At 34.9% G+C, this 21096-nt stretch overlaps 2 protein-coding genes across 4 annotated transcripts in view; both read right to left on the bottom strand.

Moving 5' to 3' along the window:
• The window catches only part of gulp1a (GULP PTB domain containing engulfment adaptor 1a), a 161516-nt gene extending 144712 nt beyond the window's left edge, over nucleotides 1–16804 (bottom strand). For both annotated transcript variants that reach the window (XM_052565218.1, XM_052565217.1), the window contains exon 1: nucleotides 16715–16804. The gene's annotated coding sequence lies outside the window, so the exon portion shown is untranslated. The remainder of the gene's footprint in view (nucleotides 1–16714) is intronic.
• A 450-nt stretch (nucleotides 16805–17254) lies between these two features.
• On the bottom strand, nucleotides 17255–20950 carry si:dkey-10c21.1 (uncharacterized). Of its 2 annotated transcripts, XM_052565236.1 has the most exons (6): nucleotides 20604–20950; nucleotides 20171–20230; nucleotides 18027–18068; nucleotides 17813–17926; nucleotides 17667–17708; nucleotides 17255–17573 (listed from the first exon to the last, which is right to left on the bottom strand). In XM_052565236.1, the coding sequence occupies exons 1-6, from the start codon at nucleotides 20887–20889 to the stop codon at nucleotides 17326–17328; spliced, it is 792 nt and encodes a 263-aa protein (XP_052421196.1). In that variant the 5' UTR covers nucleotides 20890–20950; the 3' UTR covers nucleotides 17255–17325. The 2 variants fall into 2 exon arrangements, with proteins under 2 accessions (XP_052421196.1, XP_052421197.1); XM_052565237.1 differs by lacking the exon at nucleotides 20171–20230.
• Between the last annotated feature and the right edge of the window lie 146 nt (nucleotides 20951–21096).

Raw genomic sequence — 21096 nt, 5'->3', positions numbered from 1 at the left:
AATTAGCTATTATTGATGACAGAAATACTAGCTACCTGAAACTGGCATGTCCACCAATTGTTTTGAAAAACAAATATTCTGGATCTTTGGATGAGCTTATATATATATATATATATATGTAATACAATGTCAGTGGCCAGGCTGACAAAGTCAAGAACAAAATGAATAATAAAAGCAACACAATTAAATAATAATAAAAAAACTTTTTCAAAAAGACATTTAAGACTATTACAAAACATATCTCTGAATATACATTGTCTATTTACAATAAAAACAGTGGAGTACAGTAAAAAGAGTTTTTGGAGAAAAAAACTTTGGTAACACTTTCTATGAAGCCGTATTCATAATCCATTAAAAGGGTATTCTTAGGGCATTATAATGAATGCATAATGCATTATACAAAAATAAAAAAGCATAATATCTCAAATCATGAATAATCCAACGCTATCTCATGACCAATTCATATTTTTAATAGAATTTATGTCATTCTATCTGCCACTTGTTCTTAGTACTGCATAAGAGTTTGCAAATTTAAAGTAAAATCATTGTTGAAAAGTAAGTTGGGTTAGAATACAACTGTCACTCATGAACTACTGTACAGCAAACTCTGTGTGGACACAACAGAACTCAGGGCTCATATAGTGACAACTGTATTTGGTTGCAGTGTGCTTGTAGCTATGGTGACTTGATGACTTGATGACAGTGAGGCATGCTATGATGAGCTTGCTCAAGTATTACATACTTCCCTCCCAGTCGGACGCAGATAATGTGAACTAATGCCACTACAGCTCTGTGAAAGAGCAATGAGACCAACCATTCGCCCAAACACAGATCGTATGAAAAACAGCACTCCTGATGAGCATGCTCATTAGTCCGGTCAGGTCTGAATGTTTAACACCGTGGAAAACAACAGAAGAACTCCATGGCCTGGGGGAAGGGGTGTCAGGCAGTGGAGATCTGCAGTTGGGTGGTGCTGAATGAAGTGTGGCGTGTCGGAATAATGCCACAGAGGCAATTCATTCAGCTATAAATGTCAGTCCTCCCATTTCAACATGACGTCAGTGACCCTCGTCTTGGCAGCAGCGTTCTGAAGAGGCAATGCTTAGTTAAGAAAGATGATGAAGTGACATCCACCATTACAGGTTAAACCCAAAGAGCTACTCTAGAGAGCTATGAAATTTGCTATAAGGAATGACCATTTAATGGCTATAATAGATCATAAAATTCAGTGTGTGTTGAGTGATTATTGCAGCTTTCTGAAACCTTTTTTCTGGAAATCAACCACTTTAGGCGGTGACTTGCAGATATGTCGCTATGCTTTACACATCACATTTATTGTAAGTCTTAAAGTTCCTATTTCACCAAGGGCCTAAACACAGCTTAACTTTTGACAACTCCCACCCCACAGCAAAGCGTAATACCACTTTATAGACAACAAAACAGAAAAGTAGGAAAGTTTGATATTATACTAAGAGTAACTTAGTATAAAACTATAAAATAAATTATGTTTTCATTTTATTTTGAGCCAGCATAGCTTGTAGTAAAGCTTTTGTTTAAAGCTTTGTCTTTAAATACAACATTCTAAAAAAGAGACAATTCCTCTTTTGCAGAGTTTATATTACAGTGAGTAATTTTTTATATGACATTATAACCTATAAGTAAATGTAGTAAAATAACTTGCTATATTTGGATACCTCTGCCCAAAGTATTTTATCAAGTGTAAAACTAAAACATAAAACTTTGGTTGGGAATAATTAGGTAATACTAGGACGATGTATCCTCTAACAGCTGGAGGATCTCCAATCTCTTAGAGTAACAAAGAGGTCAATGCAGTCAATTAAAGGTCACTGACTGTTAACTGGTCTCCCCTATTCAATGCATTGACTTTTTTTGCATTTTTTAGTAGTCATTCTTGTAATAGAAAGGAGAGCTCTATGAACCAAATTTCGTCTGCCTTGTTTCCTGTCATTGTTCTGATGAATGCCAAGTTAAACATGAGAGGGGGTAGAATTAGCACCAACTTCCTGTCTGCCCAGAGACCCTCTGGCAAGAAAAACTCAAGATCTGGACTCATCAGACCTGGCCCTGGAGCGCTGCTGTCCTGCAGAGTTTAACATAAACCCTGGTCAAGCTCACCTACCTGTGATTTCCTGATGATCCTGAAGACTTTGACTAGCTTGCTCAGTGATCAACTCACCGATAAATGTTTTCATATTAAACCAATACTAATCAAACACATACTGTAATACAACATACTTTAGAAATGTTGGGCATTCAGTTTAATGGCATCTTAAATTCCCATTATTTTGTGAATTTTGTTTTCTGACTGCAAAATTTAATTTTGTCCTCTGATGTGTATTTAAAATGATATTATCTCCTTAAAACAAATAGCAAGTTTAGTTTAGCTTACACTTGAAGTGAAAAATCAACAGTGATAAAATAGTGTTATGAGAAGCTTGTAGCTTCATATAAAATATCTTAACACCGGATACTTAGAAATTAAGCATTAAACATCTAAACTATAGGAAAATAATAAAAAACACACATGTTTTGGACTTTAAGAGGAATGCAATTACAAAACTTGTCAGCTATTTTACATTCTAGGTTTCACTTGGTCATTTACACCAAACCCATTTTAATTATACAGCCAAAAGTACAACAGGAAAGTTGATATCTTCAGTCATTCCGCCCTTTTGAACATCTTATTTCTCAATCACAACATATACGCTGGCTTTAGACTTTCACACGAGCCACAAAAAGTCCATTGCAGGTTCAACAACTCTGACAGAAAATAAATAAATACATAAATAATAATAATAATAATAATAATAATATAATCTCTCTATCTATCCCCAGTTCACTAAATATATCAGCTCTTGTTCTGGAAATTAGAAGCATACAAGTCAAATATTGCATTGAAAAAGTTTCCTGTCATGATTCATGCATTACATTTACACACACACACATACCTCCTACAAAGGCTGGAGGTCAGTATGACAATTGATTTTACTTTTTTAAACTACTATTACTTTCAGCAATGACAAATTAAATTGTTCAAACATGACTGTTATATTGGTACAAAAATCTATACATGCATTCAGATGTTATTCTTATGAACTTTCTATTCATGAAAGAATTTTGAAATAAAATGAAGTTAAACTGATAACTCTCCAATCACTGGAGAGTAAGAGAGGTGGGCGCCATTACTCAACTCAGTTTACTTATGCAATGCATTTCACAATAAATATTCTTTCAAAAGCGTTTCAGAAAATCAGTCCCACTGTCAATCAATTGACCATAAACAACTGCTGTATAAAAGCCTTTAGAATAGGCTGTCAGTTTCACAAACTACCAAGGAATGGGAGGGTCAGGAGTTAAAGGATAAATAATACTAGATGGTGTTAGTGATGGTCTGATTGAGTCTTGGCAAGACACATGTCTTGGACATAACCAAATAAAACACAGACTTCCAACTGCAAACTCATTTGCCAGGATAACTACAGTGAATGTGTTTTGCTGGTAGAAGAGAGGGGCCAATGTGAGAGTAAGGGAACTTATGAATTTTGAGCTGTCCAACCCATAAATTACAAGCCCCAAAATTTGTTGAAAAACACATAATAACATGTACAAGCAGGCCACTGGAGATTTAGACTATTACTCCCTTGTCCACAGTTTAGGAGTAATACATGATTGTAGAGTTTTCTTCTCCCAGTCCCACAACAGTCCGTTTTTCCAAGTCAAATAATATTTATTAACTAATGAAAACAAAATTAGAAGAGCAACAACAAGAGGAGAGGGAATGGCTAACGTTACAAGCATAACATCATCCACCTAAAGGGGAGAGGAAAAACTAACCAATCTGATTTTAAAGCAAATGCAAGCAAACAGAAATCTGCCCTGACTCAGTTTCTAAACTTAAACAGGAAAAAATAAAGACACATTTGAATAGAAAATGACACCCAGCCTTTCTATAGCTTTCTTGGTCTAACAAAACTGAGGGTTTTAAAGGAAATGAGACGTTTGAGAATTGATACGGAGTATATCTACCAAATTCTATTCCAAACCATTCTATTTTGGTGGGAGGCTAAACAATTTTGACAAAAATGTGTGATTATCAATGTGGATTATCCTACTACTACTACTAATAAAATAAGAATGTATTCTTGAAATATTTCAATCTATATTTATATCTATATCTATTTTGTTTTTACATTTTATCTACAAAATTACAACACTAAAATGACTGTCTTTGTTTCATTTCCAGGCATTAAACCAACACAAATAAATGTTCACATTAAAAAAGCACATTAAATCTTCTCTTTTGTTGATGCATGCTTCTCGTTAGCATAGGAAGACCGTTGGCGCATGCTGCATTCCCAAATGTTTGTTAAAGCACCCCCAAGATGATGCAAACACCTATGAAAAATAAGCCTCTCGTAAGAACACACAGCATAGATGTATATTTAATTAAATCTCAGCGACTAATTCATTGAATCATGCAGCTGTAACACTAATAATCCCTAATGTAATTTGAGATTAATAATAATAAAGAAAAAAAAAATGATATTGTACTTGTTCCCGGTGTTCTTTGCACAACTCTTTGGGCTGAGCTTATACATTTCCTATGATCTGGAATCCAATATATCAGTGTAAATATAAGTTTTTCTTTAGAGAGCAACTGGAACATACATCATGACAACTGACAAAGCAGTACATGCCTGAATTTTTCGAAAGCAAATAAACTCAAAGCAATCAAACAAACAGAGGGAGCAGAAGAATGGAGTGGGGTGCCTTCCTCCACCTCCTCCTCTGGAACCCTGTTGGTTTGCCTTATATGTTGGTAGCATTTTCTACAACATGGTCTCTCTTTGATACTCCCCTTTGCTTGAGAAAGGAGGTGTGTTTTTCCAACAGATAAGAATCCAGGGGAAATATAAGCATTTTTTGAATACCCACACAATCTGTCAGCATCCCCCACCAAAGAGGATTTTCAACCCTAAACAAACAGCATTGTTAATAGGATGAGGCGGCTGCTGTCAAACGAGAAGAACTGAACAGAGAATATACATCAAGACCAAGTATTGCAGGCTCTTAGCTGTCTGGCTTGTGCACTCAAGAAGACCTGCATTCTTGCACATCATAAATAGATACACATAACAGCAATTATCTGGTTAAGTAACACTTGTGATGATATCTGTGTGTGCAATTATGAATAACATTACATCATTCTGTGTAAAGAGATGAAAATGTATTTATAAGTACATAACAAAAATTGAGTGAGCTGCAACTGTTTTCCATCTGCTATGTAACATGGTTATATAACCAAACAACAGAGCAAATCAATACAGAACTATAAAAGATGACTTGTATAGAACATATGGAACGTTTCAGAAAAAAATCTGTGCTTGAAGAACACTTTTTCTTTCTAAACTGGGGTGAATGTGCCGTTAACAAAAACTTTGAAGTCAAAATTTTAGTTAACCGCATCGTACAAGAAACGCATGGTTTAAAATAATATGCTGTTGTATGCTCACTGTAACATGTTCATACAGAATAATAATAATAAAAATAAAATCAAAATCATTTGATAGAGAAAAACCAAAATCAGTCCCTGCCATCAGAGCAAGAAAGTTTGTAGTGCTACAAATGCAAAACATGCTTCTACAAATCTGCAGTAAATCCAGCCACAGACATGGAGCAGGAAGCACAAAATGAGAGCTGTTCACACAGGATACGTTCTTGCATTCAAAAACAATTACACGGTGCAGTGAAAAGGAACAGAATGCAGGGTTCTCAAACCTTTTTCAAAACGGCAGCTTTAAAAATGCAGAAATCATCATGTAATACCTGACAACATCCAAAGAGATTAAACAGATAAATCTAATAAATTCTACTAGAAAATACTACAGAACGAACGGGTACTACATCTTCTGTGGACTCACTGTTGTGTGCAAATATTAATGTATTCCATTATTTGCAATTGAGTGTTTAATTTAATTTGTGTATCTACTGTAAGTTAACATTAGACAAAAACATAATTTTTCCTCTTAAAAAAAAAAAAGATTTCCCTATTAATGTTGTCTAACTAATGAAAAATTAACTGAAAAATTAACTGATGCTTGTCTCGAAGCTAAAAATGTTAGTTCTTCTTTTAGACTTTAATTGCAGTATCTCAAGGGAAAAATATTAATAATTTGAATCTTTCAGCAACTGTGACTTAGCTGTTCATAAAGTACATCTTCACTAAGCTCCCCTGAGTAGGTTCAGCTTCGATTAGTACACAACATTTTGGGTTTTGTGTCTCTGCATGTTTATGTAGAAAGAGCATGAAAATTCATCAAAATAAGCTGTTATTTGTTACAGACTTGTAAATGTATTTAAATCCACTAACATCCTGCCAAAAGTTTGCCCCATGACAGGGAGCTTACGGTAATTTTGACCTTTCACTGTGTGTTTTTTAAACTTATGCTAGGGTTTTCCTGTAGGATGCACTACACTGCAACCAAAAGGAAACAGAAACAATAAAACCAGTAAAAAGATGCCACTGAGGTCAACCAAAAGAGAAAAATGCAGCCGTTGCTGAACATCCCTGTTGTGGGGATGTCTAAAAAACATTTTCACGATTTGAAATCTGTGAAGTGAAGTACATCTACTTTCTTTAAAATACAGGTTTCATCAGGGGGATTTTGAAACCAATGCTAATAAAGAACCTTTTTATTTTTCATTGCAGTATTCTGATATCACTAAACCAGTTTCAACCCATAAAATTCTTTCCATACTTGCTTTACTTTGTGTTCTTCAAAATATTGCTATGTGTCTGCTAGAAAAGATTTCAGTCCCAAATATTTTCATATATGTCCCTCCTTCAGTGCAAGTCTGGACTTTCTACCATCTACTAGGTTATAATGGTAGGTCTGATCACTTCAAAAAAATAATAGCACACCACTCTTCAACAAGCCACATCGAGCACAAGTCATGCAGAAACTTGGTCTCCTACTGGTTTACTAGAAAATTCAATCCCACAAGAAAGAGAGGAAATGGTTTGTGATGTAATCCTGTGCATGCACATGTGTCATCTCTATGGGATAAAACCAAACAGACTTATTCCCATGCTATATCATTAGTCATAACTGCTTGTAGAAACACTGAGATAAATGAGCCCTCAGTACCTCTCATTTACAGAATTTTTTTATCCAATGTGTAATGCAAACGACAGAGAGGAATATTAGGACTTGCAAGAAAGATGACTTTTTCCTTTTGCCTGGAAGATACATGCATTCTCTGGGGTCAGTGTCTACAGGGAGTCATGCAAATCATTCAGTACTGCTGACGAGGAAGCATGCAAATTTATGCCTGGGAAAATTGTACTGCAAGAACACAGAATAAATGTACTGTAATCTCAAATAACAGAGCACAGAAAAACTACATGTTAGACAATGGGATTTCTGAGTATTACTAAAGTTATACAGACACGATAATACAACATTAGATTTTATAGTTCATACTTGATGTGAGATTTTTGCTGCTGCTATCAATACTGAAATAATTGCAAACATAAACATATTACAGATCTACATGCACTTTTTAAGCAAGTTTCCCACAAATAGCTTATTCCAGGGTGAACTATTCCTTTAAAAGGGGGTGAAATGCTCGTTTTCACTTAATATCCTGTTAATCTTGAGTACCTATAGTACTGCATCCTTCATAACTTTTTTTTATTTAGATTTATAAGAGAAAGATAGTCTGTACCGTTTTTTCCCGGAAAAACACGAGTTTGTAAAACAAGCATCTTCGAAATGCAGGGAACAAACAAAAACACTTGCACAGCTCTGTTGATGCTCTGTAAAAATAAACTCCATCCACTGGTCCCTTAATGCTGTTTTTTTTTTGGTAATCTGTGCAGGGTTGTCTTGCCCTGGCAACCAAAAACACACTTCTTTTGTGACATTTTGCGACGCTCTCGCTCTGATCACTGAATGTCTCTGCTCTGCTCTATGGGAGCGTCCCTTAGGACCCATATAAGGAAATTCCGATCCATCTAAAGTCACACAGACCCATACTCAAAAAAAAACTTTCCGAAACTAGTGACAAACCGGAAGACGTACAAACGTACAACTTAATTTTTGAAACTTTGTCCATGTTTAGCATGGGAATTCAACTCTTTAACAGTGTAAAAAACTCAGTATGCATGAAATAACATTCACCCCTGCATACTCCAAGCAGTGGAGCAGTTTCAAATATGTCAGAAACTACAATAACCTTCATTTTTGCTTAGAACCTGATTTTGATAACTACTATAACAACCCTTGTGGTAATAATGGCTTTGCTGATTACAATAATGATTTGTTTTGTGCTGATAAAGTGAATAAATCTAGATGATTAAACTGACGTTTCATTTTGCTTTAAGGAGCATCATTAATCAAACACCACCTTTTTTCTCGGTCTGCTGATTAGAATCCTGTTTCCAGAGCATGTTTCATGGAGCACCAGTGATGCTTATGAAACACAAATACTGTATGCTGCTTAAATCCTTATTGTGCAAGCTGCCTACAAAGGGCTCTGACAGTTGCACAAACACCTTATGACACTGAACTCACACTGGAAAACTACACCTACACACCAGTCAATTGTTTCACAGAAACAATGCTGGAGATTCAGGATGCAAGGATGCCATTGAAAACCAACAGCACACAATGCAAAATAGTGTGACATCACTGTATAGAATGTTGTAAAGCTCTACTAAACAAAAACAGCATTAAGAAAGATATCCCAAATGCTTTACATATAGCCTTGAAGCCTGTTTCCACCTCAGTCTACAAAATAAAACAGGTTCATGCGAGATAAAAAAAAAAACCACATAGTGAGATGTGAAATGACAAGATAAATATATGACAATTAGCAAATGTAAGAAAAAAAGCAATAACTGGCAGATATGTAAAGGTCACACTATAAATGAAAGTCAAAAATCCAGTATATCAATATTACAGTACATCATAAGATCAATAAAAAAAAAATAAAAAAAAAAAGCATTTGCAAAACAGAAAAGTTCAAGTTCTTTCAATTATGTTCATTTATGCACTCAATACTTGGTCAGGGCTCCTTTGGAGTCCTAGGCAGTTGTGGCCTAATGGATAAAGAGTCAGACAGGAATATGCTTTGATACAGCACTCTGTCAACAGCCACCCCTTTCAGTAATGACCTTCTGTGACATAACTTCTTTATGGAGGGTGTCAATTATTGTCTTCTGGACCATTGCCAAGTCAGCAGTCTTCCCCATTATTGTGGTTTCAAAGAACAAGAGATACCTGGGATCATTTAATAAAACTCAAATATAAATATTCTAATACTGTGTGTGTGTGTGTGTGTGTGTGTGTGTGTGTGTGTGTGTGTGTGTGTGTGTGTGTGTGTGAGTAAAAGTAATAATGAGATAAAGCATTTTTAGGAAATGTGTAAGAGAAATTAATAGTAGATTTGCAAGATAAATTAATATCATACTGCAGGATATTAAGAATACAAATAAAAAAAAGACAAATTTACAAAATAAATGAAGTAAATAAAATGTAAAACTATATAGTCATATGAGACCTCCAAGGTGGAAATAGAAACCAGTATTATCTAGAATTAGTGTAATAGCACTGCAGAGGATGATCAGAAGAACATTACTAAAAAGCTAAAATTAGTCCCTTTAGGATGAAAAAAAAAAGCATTTCAACATAGGTTTTTTAAATGTGTTGCTTATCAGAAACTCGGGTAAACACTCTTTTACACTATGCTGTTTGATATTTCTCATGCATTAGAAAAAATTAAATAAAAACTTTCACTTCTGATGTTAAACTATGTTAATTGTCATGGCTGGATTATTTAAGCAAGCACAATTGTGTGGAATGCAAGCAAGTTGGTAAGTTTAGGGTTTCCAAAGTCTTGAGTCAGTAATACTTTTTTAATGATAATAATATAAGATTTCACAGTAATATTATATATATTTTATTTTTTTGGGCTCAAATAAATGCAGCTTTGGTAAAATAAAATAAAAAACAAAAAAACTGCTCATATATATATATATATATATATATATATATATATATATATATTTGTGTGAAAGGTGTAATAGCTGTAATCTATCAGTGTTTACATTTCACAGGACCAACACATCCAATGCTAACCAAGAACACTGAAGCACTACCAAATTAAAGTAATAGGGATTTTAAGATGAGGGTCAAGGAGATGTTGACAGTGAAGAAAGGCCTTAAAGGCTTCAGAAAAAAACAAAAAACAAAACAAAACAAAAACCCAATGAGATGCACGTCTGACTCATGTACTGCATCCTTCTCCCAGCATGATCACCACTGACCTCCTGTGGGCATGCCTACTAGAAACAAAACCATCACCCAGCGCTCTCCAAACACCAGCACTTATGCTTTCACTGCAACAAAATTAATATTGCGTTAACATGACTATGCTTAGGAAAGCAATAGAATCCAAGAATAAAAAAAAAAAAAAAAAACATTTGGCAAAAATAATTTAATTTATTTTTGTTTTACAGCCTACATGTAATAAGTGGTGTGGAGAATGGAAAAGTTTACTGTTTAGCACTCTATAGTAGTAACATTCCCGCCTAGATGAAAAACGGATTACATTCTCTATTTTATCCATCTCTTTACCTGTTCATAGCTCAGAGTGATCTCTAAACCCCTTAGTATAAAAATAAAAGATGACTCATCCTCACCTCTTGTGCTGGTGTTAAAAATAGCAAGTCAACATTGGTAGATAAATTGGACTTTTAAAGAGGCCTTCATATAAGCAGAAAGACTGGAATAGATGTAGGGTCATAGATAGGTCTATGGAAAGAACGGATCAGTCAATGAATTTTTTCAAAAGCGGCATCAGAATAACCCTCAAAAATGAGATTCAGTCTCAATCAATCAATGTTTACAGTCTTGTACAACATTACATTGATTGTATTTATTCACTATTTGCCATCAAATGCCACAAAACAGCTTTGGCACATTTGCTCAGACTGACAAAGCATCTGCTGCAGCTAGATTGAAGCATAACATCTTACTAGTATTCTCATGATGACGTGCAGCTAGTGACTAAGTGAGAGAGGACGAGGAGAACGCATGTATGATTTCACAAGGAAAGTAAAATAATGAGAGAGACCATTAAATTTTTTTTAAATTAAAATAAAATAAAATAACACTTCTCCTCCCTTTTGTTATTGATGTTTATTACAAGAATGGCAGAGCTCCAAAAATAAAGTATTATATCTTTAAAACTTTTCAATTCATCCATTAAATTAATTGATTTATTTTTATGACTTTTTGAGGTTGGAAATCACCAGCCTGCTTTTCATTTTTGTGTATTTGTTGATTTTGTATTCTATCAATTTGATTTTACTCAGCTAAAAACAAAAATTAGTTGTTTAGAATTATAGTTGGTAAAAAGACCCTTTCATATGATTATTTTTCTTTGCCTCTTTAAAACAAAGCTAAACAAATAATTAATCATAAGAAAACATCTACATATGGATGATAATTTTGAATGATTCATACACTGATACATACCTTTCCAGCAAGCCATCTAAATTGAGGGGGTGTTTTTTTTTTTTTCAGGGGAGCTAATTAGCAAACTAAACTAAAGTTTCCACAGTTCTTTGCATGAGGTTAGTGCACACGTTTTCCATAAAAGGAATTTCAGGTCTTATTTCTTTTTTAAAGGTAAACAAAAAAAAATGTATTTCATAACACAAACAACATGTAACATTTTCAAATGTAAAATTAGTAACTTTCTCTGGATTGAAAACGCATGAACTTGCTAATAGGGGTTATATGAAGTATTTTATTTTCAGATGCTCAGGTCTGGTGACAAACTGTTCCATATGCATAATAATCTTTATCAAAATTAAAACATTATATGCAACACAGAGGAATATGGATAAAGGATGATGGTCTCATTTCATATTTTCAGTTAAAAAATGACTACTATATTCGATGAGTTAGAAATTTACATTTAGCTGAAATCTACACATTGGAATAATGTAAATGAAGCAATTTTTTTTTTTTTTTTTACACTATTATGATCATTGATCACGTTGAAAACACGTCAGCAGCTTTGTGCTAACATTGATCTGGAAAATAAATTGCTAAGCGATGGCCCATTTGTATGATGGATTTACCTTCATACAGTCCCCATGTGTCAGCAAATAAACAGAAAGTGCTGGATTATAGACAATCCAGCTCTAAAAGCAATACAAAATCTTTGGGCTGATGCAGATATCACCATTCGGCACTACCACAAAATTCATCAAAACTAGCAATCATTTACTAATCAAACATACATATTTATACAAGGAATAACGTCTATAGCTGATTCCATTGAGATAAAATATTCTCACTAGATATTACGTAATAGTTTAATATTCAGTAAAAGCTTCAGAAATGAAAATGGAATACAAAGCTCTTACTTATTCAAAGTCATAATTGCAGTTGAACAGATAATGCTGTCAGACAGTACTAATAACCGTTAGGCAGCAGAGGGGACTATGTACTGTACTACTGTAAATGATCTGGCTTTCTTGTAACAGTGAGCTCAAAGGAAAGAAACATCCGAAGAAAGCATAATTCCAATTTCAAGATACACCAGATTATAATGATTTTAATCTTATGAACTGTAAAAAGCTGCTAAGCCTTTTCACAAAGGGTGAAAAGTTCAAATTCTGTCCAGATCGCAAACTGAGAGGGACTTTACTTAACAAAATGACATAATTAGACTTGGCCTAATCAAACTGCCATTTAAAAGCAATCCTGCTTCTGTTAGCTCTGACGCCTTGATGTGAGATGGATGCATCTCATTACTGTGCTTTTTAAAAGCCATAACCGGCCAATAAAATACACTTATAAAAATTACACTAAAATACACTATAATTTTATTAAGCTGTGTGGTAAACAGAACAGAATGAGAAATAATCTTATGTTAAACATACTTCTAATAACCTCTTATGAATACAGCATAAACATGAATCTTAGCAAACCTACAACCAAAACACACAATCTCAATATTTGTATAGATTTTTTTTTTTTGACTTGCTATGTTGATCTAGCTCAGCTCTGTTCCCCTCAAAATTTCCCAGAGTGATGGTACATGCAGTACCGAACGCCATTTCCCATGACCAAATGTCTCTAAAAGGTCTCATAAATCAACTTTAATGGTATATTATGGCTCTGAATGACACATTATTAATCAAGCTAAACAAGTTTCTGATGGATTTAAAAAAAGTTGTTCCTTTCTAACACACAGCAGCTGTTAAACACCAGGTCATTGAGTTTTAAAGAGAGGAAAGTATGATTTCCTCCTTTCCGTCCATACAGTATTCGTCTAATTTGCATCTGCCACTTTCCATTGTGTAGTCAAAGAACAAGATAATGTGTTTGAGTCCTTAATGGTCTCAAAGGTTAGTCAAAATGTTTAGGGTTTAAACGAGATTTAAAAAATTTAATCTTAGCCGTAATATAACACTTTTCCTCTATATATATTAGTGGGAAATTTATATTACTTTAGTTGTCAGTGCCACACGAACCTTCAGAAATCATTGTAATATGCTAACTTGGTACATATGAAAAATTTCTTATTGTTGAAAACAGCTTTTCTATGCTCTTCAGACTTCAATTTTTTAATTGTAGTGTATTTTCAACAATATAGCACATTCTTGAATAGTATGTGTATCTATTTTTCGGTCTGGGAGGATTGTTCACCCTGCATTTCTCTGTGACTACCAAACTACTTCCAAGTTAAAAGTCATTCATCTTTGAAAAACATATGTTGTGTTCCGTTAAGCGGTTAAAAAAAAAAAAAAAAACAGTACCTGCGTGAATGGCCTCTAACATCCAGTTCCAAGTTCTTCTTCTTATTATAGTTTTAATCATAATAATAAATAAGTATATATAATAATAAGTATATATGAATATACTATAAATGAAATGCTAATTGACAAACCCTTTATCAACGCTTAGAATACAATGAAATATTGTGTGCCTTACATATTCTCTTTAAGAAGCCACATCTCACAGAAGGTTTTATTTTAAACCCTTGACTGATGTTATGGAGCAGCATTTACTACACAGAGCCGTATTTCACCGAGAAGATACGCAAACAGCTGTCATTATCGCGAACGGTTATTATCCTACAATTATATTGTCTGCGAATATCACTGCGATTTTGCATAGCTTGTCAGAGAACTACGGCTCTGTGTAGTAAATGCTGTTCCACCTGAAAGCAGGTGATGGAGATTTACTGCTAATCACAGAACCGGCTTTACTGACTCAATGCGCATGACAATTGCGATTGATCGCATTTGAATCACAAACACTAGTGTAGTTATTTAAAATCTATTTTTAAAAGCTTCAGGGTAACCCACATTGAAAGGCGCTCAAAGCTACTTAATAACGTGCCCAGGGGGAGCAACAGTCTAAGGAAGCTCAGTCAGAGGAAAAGAAAAGTAGTATCGACATTTGACACTGTGATCCCCCATGTCTATACTACAAAGAAAGCTAAAAATATTTCAGAATGCTTCTAATCCCAATGTGGCTATTTAGAGGACCGCAGAGTTCTGGGAAGCATTGTGGACATACTGCAACTGACATGTGCTAGGCCTTTAAATAAGCCTGGGATATCCAATACACACACACACCAATGTATGTAGTTGGAAAGGACTAACTCATACTCTTCACTGAATGAAAGATCTGTGTTTGAGCCAGTTTACCCCCTCATGTTGTTCTAAACCTGACTTTTCTGTGGAACACACACACACACACACACACACACAAGACATTTTGAACAACACGGAGGTCCAATACAACACTGGAACCTATACACACATTGCATGGGCAATGAATGTGTTCCATAGAAGATGGGATTGAGAAAATATTGATTACATTTTAATGTCTGGGTGAAGTATCCTTTTCAATTAAAAAAAAAAAAAAATCAACACAAAACCATGATGACTAACTCTTCCCTGTTCTAGTTCTCATTCTTGCAATGTCAAATTCCATGTTTCATGTATAGTCCTCAAATGACAGAATGTTAAAAATGCTATTAAGTATAATTAGCATTTAACATAGGGTATCTTGTCTAGTAGTCACTCATTCTCTTACAGTCTATCGGAAGGTGTTCATGTCTTTCCCCTTTCTACTTATTAAGACAGAGGACACTAAAGAACAGTCAAATAATGAATGAACAAAAGAACTTGCGTCTTTACTGCTCACATTGCACTTGTATTCTCTCAGAGCAAATCACTTTGTCATCGCTATGTGACTCAATCCATTACTTACGTATTAAAGTAATAATTATTTTATTCATACATAACAGTTCATATAAGCTTTCCAGACAGCTTTCATCAGTTCCAATGTAGTCTTGACTAGCAGAAACTCCTAATGAGCAGAAGCAACCCAGACCATATTGCATGCTGGTGTGAGCTGTTTAAGGGTAATAGTCGACTCACATCAGTCGTTTAGGAAGGAGAAATCTCTGACCCGGTTTACTACTACACTGTCTGCTGCGAGATGTGTGAGCTGCCGGCAGTGATCTGCTTATGGCTGTGGCATCAGACTGGCCCAAGAACATCAGACAGGCAGGAGAGAGGAGGAATAACAATTAGCCTACTGCAGTGAGGACACTTCAGGTTGAAGGGGAAAAAGCTGTAGCATTTGAAACAGCCAAAAAGACAAGATAGCTATATATGTATATATGTATATGTGTGTGTGTGTGTGTGTGTGTGTGTATATATATACAAAGAAATGTTATGATTTCAATAGGCCAGGCAGTTCACTAGGTTTTTAGAAGAGAGACAATGAGTGCAATGTTGAATGGTTTTTGTTTTTGTGCAATCAGTGAAAGACTATGACATATTCTATTACAGCCATTAAACTGTAATATAAGTCTTTCTCAATTTGAGCAATAGCATTAGTCTTTACCAAGAATTACACTGCAGAGGATTTGCAAATAAACATAAATAAACGAATGATCCATAAAGCAACCGAATGTCGGCTTTGACTGAATCCATCTTCATCAAATAAATAATTAAATACATACATACATGCATATTAGCTTGCAACAAGAGACATTTACTTTAAATGATTTATGTCGACATTGTCTTCCACCTCAACATTTAAGGTAAAATACTGCCATTTTCTGTTTTCATTTAGATCATTTTAACATGCTTTTGTTTTAAATTGTGCCACAGATGTTTGACATCAGATTTGTTATGTTTAAATAAATATTCAAAAAGTTGTCCAGCATACATGGAGCAAATGTATTTACTGTACAATACAATGTAAACTAAAATACAAAATAGTAATGTTGGCTTACAATAAAGACACAGACCCAGCACCTGGTTCTCATCTAGAGCTCCGATTGCTGCAACCACTGTGGTTAAAATTTTTACTTTTTATGTGCCCTCTATACTGCACGTAATGCCTGACAAGGAACTCTGGGTGCCCTTCTGGTCGCTTATAATTTCCCACAGTCTAATAGAAGAGAATGAAACAATCCTTACAAACTGTTTACAAAAACCAACCTCAAACCACCAAAGCAGCATGAATGCATCCCCAAACTCAATATGCTAGGTGCTGTGGCCATAAATGTAACTGTAACTTACTCACCTGAGTGTAATAACGCTCTACAGACTGAACAATGATTTACAATTCATATTTCTTATTACCTGTGCCATGCTGGACGTCAACAGGTGCTCTTAGACACGGTTCAGTTCCTTCCTTCCTTCTCTTCACTCGTTGTACTGAACCACCATCCCCACCTAGTGACGGAGTTCTGTTACTGCACCTCCAGTTGCCTTTCTACTGTTGCCTTTCTATCATCTCTAACCAGTCTGCCCATTCTCCTCTGACCTCTGACATCAACAAGGCATTTTTATCCAAACAACTGCCGCTCACAGGACATTTTCTCTTTTTCTGACCATTCTCTGCAAACCCTAGAGATGGTTGTCTGTGAAAATTCCAGTAGATCAGCAGTTTTTGAAATACCCAGACCAGCCCGTCTGACAGCAACAACCATTAAACATTCAAAGTCTCTTAAATCCCCTTTTGTCCCCATTCTGACGCTCGGTTTGAACTCCAGCAAGTCATCTTCACCACATCTAGATGCCTAAATGCATTGAGTTGTTGCCATGTGATTGGCTGATTAGCAATTTGTATTACCAACTTGGTTATCAATTTATATAAAAAAAGGAAAACTCCACGAACAATCACTTTAAAAAAAAACTTTATAAAAATGTATTATTGGCATTGACAGTAATCTGGTGGGTAAACAATACAACTAGTAGCTGTTCAGTAGTTCATTCATTAGATGTTTTTCATGCTTGCACAGAGCGTTGAACAGGTCCTTAGCAATGCTTTCACAATTCACATAGGTGAGCAGTTCCCGCATCTTGTTTTGATCTGTTGGCTTCGCTCTCACATTTGCAACTGATTCAACATTTAGGTCAAGATCATCAATAACTGGATCAATGTTCTTCACTCTTTGAACCAGCAGACTGGTGTTTTCTTTTAGAAACTTCTGATAATCTGGGAAATACAAAAATATAATAAAAAATCATAAGATACTTTCTGGAAAGAAAAATAAGTATATAGAATAGAAAGAAATAAACTCACTCTAACCTTGTATTGTCCTGTGTTCACACTCTCTACCAGGTTTCTGGTCTGTAATAATGGATATAATGGATGTAAGAATCAATATTTTCTGAAGGTTAAGCAACTTCATTTAATTAATTTTTTAATAGTTTCAGGTAGTGTTTTTTACTAACCACTTCTGGTCAGGGATAAGGGTGCAAGAGTCATATTCATTTCAATGGAGCCTAGACTTGCACCAGTTATTATTGGAGAATATACAACGCTGCCATCAGATGCAGAGATGTTGCCTTTTTACATAAAAAAGAGAAAAAAATCAGTCAGTTCATACAATTGCTAATTATACATCTGATAATGTTTCCAATATAAATATATATAAATCACACTTACTGTTTACTTTGATGCCTGGTTGTCTTGTCGTGGTGGCAGTCTCTGGAAAGAGAGAGAGAGAGAGAGAGAGAGAGAGAAACGTTTTTTTGGATTGCAAAAATCACGCAAGCATCCTATGGAATGTACTGCAATGCATTACATTGATCTACCCAGTTTACCACAATACATATTTAAGTATTCATAGCAACTTTACAGTTATTTTTTATACAGGGCAGTTCAATGTCACTAAGTTTGAACAATGAATAAAGACACTTGACAAAACTCAACTCCAAACTGAAAATCCATAGTTTTCCATTAAAATATCGGCACCCTTGGTAAATATGAGAAAAGGCAGCTGTGAAAATAAATCTGCATAGTTTATACTTTTTATCTTTCATTCAAAAAATTTACTAAGTTCTAACCTATCATTTACAGTAAGAAGTGGGGGGAAATCTCATTTTTAAAATAAATGCTTTCTCTAGTTCATGTTGGCCACAATTATTAATTATATGAATATATTAATTAAATATATTAATTATTTTCTCCCATAAAGCCTGAAGAGTTTGGAGAACTCCTGATATGAGATCAGAGACCATTCCTTCATGCAGAATCTCTCCAGATACTTCAGATGACCAGCTTCATTCTTCTCTTCAGTTCATCTCACTCATTTTCTATAATGTTAAGGTCAGAGAACTGGGACGGCCCATTTTTGTTTTGGATTACTGTCCTGACGGAAGATTTAACCACGGCCAATTATATGGTTTCTAACAGAGACAGCCAGGTTTCGATTTTTTATCCCTTGGTATTTGATAGAATCGATGATGCCATGCATCTGAACAAGATGTCCAGGACCTCCAGCAGAAAAAGGCCCACAACATTAAAGATCCAGCAGTATATTTAACTTTGGGCATGGGGTACCTTCATCTGTTTGTACTAAACCCATCTGTTGCCAAAAAGATCTTTCTTCAGTTTCATCTGACCATAGAAGCCAGTGCCATTTGAGGTTCCAGTCGTGTCTAACTGAATATGCTGAAGTTTGTTTTTGGATGAGCAAGGAGAATTGACCTATCAGTATGCCCCTCCCCTCAAACACAGATGAGCCAATGGCAGTCGAGTATCAGTTGCATGAGGAGTGGATCTCGACATCTTTAGCTTTCAGCGCCGTAGAGAACCATTGGAAGATCCGACACTCGCATCTGTTTCATGGTGTTTATGCTACAAAAATGGAAAAACTATGTGTCTAGGGTACTTGTAACACTAATTCCAGTTATCCTGAGAGGATAGGCAATGTCATTTATTTTATTCCATTTCCTACATCCAACCAAAACAGAGCAAAATGTCCCCAAGCATTCAATGAACTCCAATCAAAATGTTCATCTTCTGGTTGTCATACTCTTTTCATCTGCTCAAGCAGAATGTTTATGTCATCTTTGTTCTTTAGAAAGGTATCTCTGGCTAAAAGCTAATGTTAGCGTTAAAGTTAGTGAGCCCATGCTAACATAAAAACCTAAATAACGAACTGTTCTCACATCATATATTGTGCAGTGAAAGTCAAAAGCACATAAACAAAGGTCTATATGAGAGTGCCTCTCCATATTAATCTGGTTAAATGTAAATTGAATTAATCTAACTCTGCAGTATATGATTGGTGCTGATCCAGGATGTTGTCATTGTGATCGTAACGACCATAACATAATTCTCCTGTTTTCATTGTGATCTGTATTTTTACATATTTGTTTTAATATCTTATATATAATATGTATCCCTCCATGGCATTTTTAAGTCCCACTCGAAGGTCAATCTGTGTCCCAAATTTATCAGAAACAACTCGGAAGAAAGTTTTCACTGACAGCTGTCATTGTAAAACAGTGAGCATGATGTTTGTTTGTCTGAGTGAGCAACAGTAACTATGGGCCAGGGTCTACTGACAGGTCAATTCTTCTTTGAACCCTCCCAAAAAACATGTGGTGATGTAGGGGCTCTTTGATTTTTTTTAGGCTCTCTGACCTCAGGATTAAACTAATCTCTGCAATTCTCTCTGCAAGATTTATTTTCACAGCCACATTTGCTCATATTTATTAAGGTGCAAATATCACTGGAGGGTACTGTACATGCATGCATACTGTATATACAGAAAATGACTGAATCAAGATCTAAAATCTAACCTTGTATTGACCTGTTACTACTTTCTCCACGTTCTTTGCAGTCTTTTTCTGCTTTTAGGTCTGTAACATTATAAAAAAAAAAATCATTATCATTAAACTAAAGTTGAACTATCTTAATAAAGACATTAAGGCGCCCATTTACAACTCTGAAAAATCATTGTTTTCCATTCAATCACATTATATTTGAACTAAATTATTGTTAATGTAGAGTGATTTCACACTAGGCTGGAAGACGTTTTTCAGCAGGTCGAATATGTTTATATGTTCTGGCGTAAATACATTTTTTAAACAAACCCCATTATCAAAATAAACAAATAAAAAAGATTGACTGCCCATTTATCTACCCAATTAAGCTAAAATGTCGCTGAATGCAATATGGTATGAATGAATGTTATATAACTTGGGCCTCTCTATTAATGCACAATGCGCTTACCTTCAGTGTCCACTGTTTTGATCCATTCTCTGAGCTCAGGATACAATTCATTCACATCATCATTTTTTAACAAATTCAAAAAATTTCGACACACATTTTCACCATTTCCAATGATAATGTCCAGAAGTTTGATAACGACTCTGTCTTTACCGGTCATGTCCATCAGTTCTCTGTAATGAAGCGATGTTATAAGTTGATTAGCTTGAACATGTTGCAAAATAAATACATGATCCAAACTGAGCCATTTGATCAGGTTAAGTTTGTTTTTCACGATGATTTCCTCCATTTTCTACGAGCCGTTAACAGCCTATGAAAATACGAGAGAGACAGAGTTTACTTTCGTTTTCGATTTGAGCGTTGCGTTTATTCCACGCTAGATGGCGATCTTCTAGCAGCCTACAATACCTTATCTCACCGACTATTATGTAAAATAGTTTCCAAACCTAGTCTCTGATGACACAGTTTTCTAGTATGAGATAAAATTAATTTGTAA

Source organism: Carassius gibelio, chromosome B9 (genome assembly GCF_023724105.1).
Source record: "Carassius gibelio isolate Cgi1373 ecotype wild population from Czech Republic chromosome B9, carGib1.2-hapl.c, whole genome shotgun sequence".
In the NCBI taxonomy this organism is placed as follows: Eukaryota; Metazoa; Chordata; class Actinopteri; order Cypriniformes; family Cyprinidae; genus Carassius; species Carassius gibelio.
This window is presented reverse-complemented; position numbering and strand designations above follow the sequence as displayed.